The sequence below is a fragment of the Mercurialis annua genome, linkage group LG3 (genome assembly GCF_937616625.2).
Source record: "Mercurialis annua linkage group LG3, ddMerAnnu1.2, whole genome shotgun sequence".
NCBI lineage: Eukaryota > Viridiplantae > Streptophyta > Magnoliopsida > Malpighiales > Euphorbiaceae > Mercurialis > Mercurialis annua.
Window position 1 is genome coordinate 17455136 of NC_065572.1, and position 4769 is coordinate 17459904.

General features: G+C 32.6%; 1 protein-coding gene across 1 annotated transcript; it reads right to left on the reverse strand.

The window, feature by feature from the left end:
- Positions 1–1414: 1414 nt before the first annotated feature.
- On the reverse strand, positions 1415–4558 carry LOC126675557 (ras-related protein RABB1b). Its single transcript, XM_050370211.2, has 5 exons — positions 4248–4558; positions 4079–4161; positions 3294–3498; positions 2275–2343; positions 1415–1717 (listed from the first exon to the last, which is right to left on the reverse strand). The coding sequence occupies exons 1-5, from the start codon at positions 4431–4433 to the stop codon at positions 1625–1627; spliced, it is 636 nt and encodes a 211-aa protein (XP_050226168.1). The 5' UTR covers positions 4434–4558; the 3' UTR covers positions 1415–1624.
- Positions 4559–4769: the final 211 nt, after the last annotated feature.

A 4769-nucleotide genomic window follows, 5' to 3' on the forward strand; every position in this document is an offset into this window, starting at 1 on the left:
TCTTCGCCAATTATAAAATCAACAAAGTATCAACCGAAAATCAAAAATAATTCAACATCATTATTTGTCTTCTTTCCCAATGCTAACATAACATTACCTAGTCTCAGTTTAATTTTTATTTTTTAAGTTTATTTCACGGACAATATTATCTCATTTGTCAATGTTAAAATTAAGAAAATATCAATTGATTATCAACATAAAATCAACGGTAGTATAATATTATAATAACTCAACAATCAATCATCATCAACAAATCGTGTTGTAGAATAAAAAAAATACAGAATAACAACCAAACACAGTAAAAGGCAGAAATAATAGAATTTAATTCCATAAAAACACAAAATTATTTTATGTACATGAAAAGTAGTATTACATTCCTAAAAAATAATATTTTTACATGTTTAATAGTGAAAAATCATTGTTATTTAAAAACAGTTAACACAAAAAATTTATAGATATGAAATCGAAGGAGAAGAAGAATGATGAATTTTTTGCCTCGAAATATGATCATATGTCTTTAACAAATTTCTTAAAATCGTTAAAAACTTATGATATCTATTCTTTATTCCGAAAATAAACATCGATTCAGATCTGAAAAAAAAAAGCACGGAAACAGGAGAACGACGACAACGCAACAATGATGGAGACAGCAGCGCAGTAACACTAAGACTTGATGAAAAGCGGCAACCATGAAAAAATGGAGAGCAGGGGATGGAAGAAGATGAGTGCTGTTGAGGAAGGAAGAGGAGAGAATAAAAGAAAAGAAAGAAAATTAAATGAGTAAATGAAGGTTTTTGATTTTAGGGTTAAATGCAAATTCATACACCAACTTTGACCTAATTTGCAATTACAGCATAAACTTTTAAACTTGGCAATGTCGGTAACCAACTTTCATTTCTTGGCAAATTGGTACACCGACCAATCATAAAACGACAAATGGCGGTTTATTACAATATCCACGTTAGTGTTTTTTGAGTTTGGTGTATCGATTTGCCAAAAGTGTAAAGTTGGTTACTGACATTTCCAAGTTTCAAAGTTTATGTTGTAATTGCAAATTAGGTCAAAGTTGGTGTATGAATTTGCATTTAACCCTTGATTTTATGTGTGTATTTATAGTGAGAGTATAAAAGAAATAATTATCTCCGTGTACCGTATTTTAAGAATGAAAAAATTGAGTCCGTATAAAAAATAATAACTTGAATGTTGGTTATTTGGGTAAAACCCCAAAAAATATATACATAAATAACAAACTTTTAGAGACATAGAAGTAAAATATGATCACCACCTAAGCCATAAAAAAAGGCAGTCACCCAGGACGAGCGCCTCATGCGACCTTGGACTACACATGCTTTCAATAGATTAACTTAATAAATTCCAAATACTATAGAAAAAAAACTGCTGGAAAGAAAACATGTACAAAAGTTTAATCCCTATCAATTAACTTTAATTCACTTTCGAAGAACCACAGAAGATTTGGATCTATACATTAAATGTCAACTGAAGGTCCCATAATACTTCTAGACATATATATATATATATATATTCATAAGAGAGGTTGAAAAAAGCTGAATGAAATTAAATGGCACTGAAGGATAAAATACAGATCTTATTTGTGTCAGTTAATTTAGCTGCAGCAACCTCCTCTCTGAGCAACAGCTCCATCTCGGGAGCCGGAAGGACCTTGGGGCCGCCCATATCCGACCTTGATTCCTGAAGACTGCAATCACAAAGGTGAACCAAATATTTAATCAAACACCGACTCAAGGAGAAATGCAGCTGCATAAAGATGGTAAAAACAAACTCTTGACACTGCAAAATTATTATGGCTTGCAACCAGAAACAAGCACAGGTGTACCCATCACTTATCGACAAACTAGTCATCTATACACTTAAATGTAGTGCAGTTAAAATTATCAAGTAATTGACATATTAAACTTAGGGCAAGCATATCATGGAAATTCACCCAATCAAACACACGGAAGGCAATCTGTATGAATTTGCAAAAAAAGCTCGGACTACCCATCCTTGCACTAAGAAAGTTTCCAATTCGAACTTAGCAGAAAAAGAAAAGAATATATAAAGCAAATGTAGCTTGCCCTTCCGATGCCTTTGCATGAACACTATGCCAGTTACATCCAAGACTCAAAATAGATAGCTTCTCAAAAAAAGGGGGGAAAAATAGAAACTAATGCTTGGATATTCCTTTTTTACAGAAAAATTAACACATCTTCAGCAGACATGGGCGTGGAGCAACAAGGTGAGATCAAAGACTACCTCATTGGATACATCAAACACGCCTTCTTGGATGTTCTGGAGGATCTTTCCTGCGGTCTTTATGAAGGCCTATAATAAGCGATTTGATATGTTAGTTGCTATAACACCAACTTCAACAAAAAAAAACAATTAGTTGTGGAAGGTTTCACCAATATCGATACTATATTTAAAACACGGATGGAAGGTGGGGGGACAGGCACTTTTACCTAATAATCCTTCCTAATTTATTACTAATTGATAAGTTAATAAGAGGTTTAATGGCCATTACTTAACTAATTATAAAGTTAAAATATAAGTTTAATTATTATAAGTAGAGTAAAATTAGAAAAGGAAGTAATGAATTTGATTTCAACAAGTATAAGCTAACTAAAGGAAAATTTGTAACGTAGAATCCAACTGAAATAAGACTGCTTTTGGCTACCAACATCTATAGTTCTTTATTTAACTTTCCTTTAAATCATAATTTAGGTTGACCAATATAATTAACATGACATCTGCAGAACTTACCTTAAAAAAATTTCTTTGTAACTATAATTTCCAACTTAAAGAAAATATAAATATACTACAATTGGAGCAAGAAAACTATTTAAGAGTAATGTACTTCAACGTTTTCAATTAAAACATTTCCAATATGATTTTATGAGTAAAGTAACTTTAGATAGACATAAATAAATTGGGTCATAAAATTTAGATGAAATATTGGCTGTGACTGTTTAAATTAACATAATGTGAAGTATTTCATGTTAGATTTATTTATACTATACATAATAGTACGGATGAAGAACAAATAAATTTATTCAATATATGCAATAAATTCAGTGTAGATGAGTACTTTTCAATCTAATTAGTTTTGGTTTAAAAATTATTAATAAACTAATAATATTTAACTATTTTTATTCAATTGTTAAATAAAAAATATAACAGCATTTATGTGTCACATAAGAGCTACGTGCAAAACCCGTAGAGCGATGCTAGTAGTAGTACTATAAATAAATTTGATGTAGGTTAGAAATGTTAACCTCCTCAACATTTTGAGCTGTTCTTGCAGAAGCCTCCAAGAATAGAAGTCCGTTTTCCTTGGCAAATTGTTCCCCTTCCTCTTTGCTGACAGCCCGGCGATGAGCAAGGTCACATTTGTTTCCAATAAGCATGATTGTCATGTTTGGATTTGCATGTTGCCGTGCATCCTCTAGCCAACTAGCTAAGTGATTAAATGTCTCTCTCCTGCATAAAATCCCAATTTGAGTTCAGGAAACAACAGTTTAATAAGAGAGGAAAAACAGCAAACATATAATTGCAACACTCCCTAACCACTTTCCTAGGAAAGCACTTAGAAGATCAACAGAACACATGCTGTTCAGTATCCTGAACTCATGAGATTAGGACTCTCTGTATGTAAGTATACTTCAAATGACAGATAGTGAGATTATCAATAAAATCTCGAGGAACTTTTGAAGTGATCCATACCATACAAAGTAGCAATCTTGAACTTGAAACCCTGCTGCCATTGCAATGTACAAACGAAGCATACAGCGACTTTATTCCTAGAACTTATTGACACCCAAAAGCAGTAATTTCTTTATAAATAAAGTGGGGAGAAAAAGGTTCAAACTTGAAACCCCGGTAACGTCTTTGCACTATGAGACTGACAAGAGCAACAAAAACAACTAACCCAGTTTAATTATTGAGCAAACATCAGTCTGAATTACTAAACCTTAACGCACGACGATAAAAGAAACTTCTATTCATCTTAGTTTAGGTTAAAAAAGAGCAGTAGAGACATAAATTGGGAAGGCAAACAGACCTTGTAATGTCATAAACCAAAAGTGCACCAGCTGCTCCTCTATAATATGATCTAGTAATGGACCTGAATGATTCTTGGCCAGCCTGAATTGATTAAATAAATAGCAATAGCATTAATAAATAGCATAAATAGCATAAATTAAAGCAGATAGAATAAGAAGAATGATTACAGTGTCCCAAATCTGAAGCTTAACAGGACGGGCATCGATGGTAACCATACGAGCGCCGAATTCGACTCCGATTGTAAGATCGTGAACTGGCTGAAACCTCTTGTCCGTGAATTGCAATAGCAGACATGATTTTCCTACACCTGTATCGCCGATGATGATGTACTTGAACAGATAATCGTACGACATGACAAGACGATGAACAGAGGTTTTGGTTTTTGATTTCTGCTGTTTTGCTTCCTGTGGAGGATTTTCGATTTTAAATATCCACACGGCTTTCGATTAAAGAAACAGTATTTGAGTTTGATATATATAAAAGATTAAAAGTTAAATTAATAATCTTTATAGTATAAGGAAAGCGTGACGTTTCATTCGCCCACATGCTTTCCTATTTCATAACCCTATACATTAGGATTCCAATTCATATTCCTAATATAATTAATTTCATTAACTACTCTTGTTTGGATTTTCTATTTTCTTTATCATAATTAGGGGTGAGCAAAAACCGAACCAAACCGAAAAACC

Excerpts from the sequence above, each read along its gene's own strand:
- LOC126675557 (XM_050370211.2), bottom strand. The coding sequence starts at position 4,433 with ATGTCGTACGATTATCTGTTCAAGTACATCATCATCGGCGATACAGGT. Across the intron at positions 4,162-4,247 it reads AGCTTCAGATTTGGGACACT|GCTGGCCAAGAATCATTCAG; the intron begins GTAATCATTCTT and ends TAATCAATTCAG. Across the intron at positions 2,344-3,293 it reads CAGCTCAAAATGTTGAGGAG|GCCTTCATAAAGACCGCAGG; the intron begins GTTAACATTTCT and ends CGCTTATTATAG.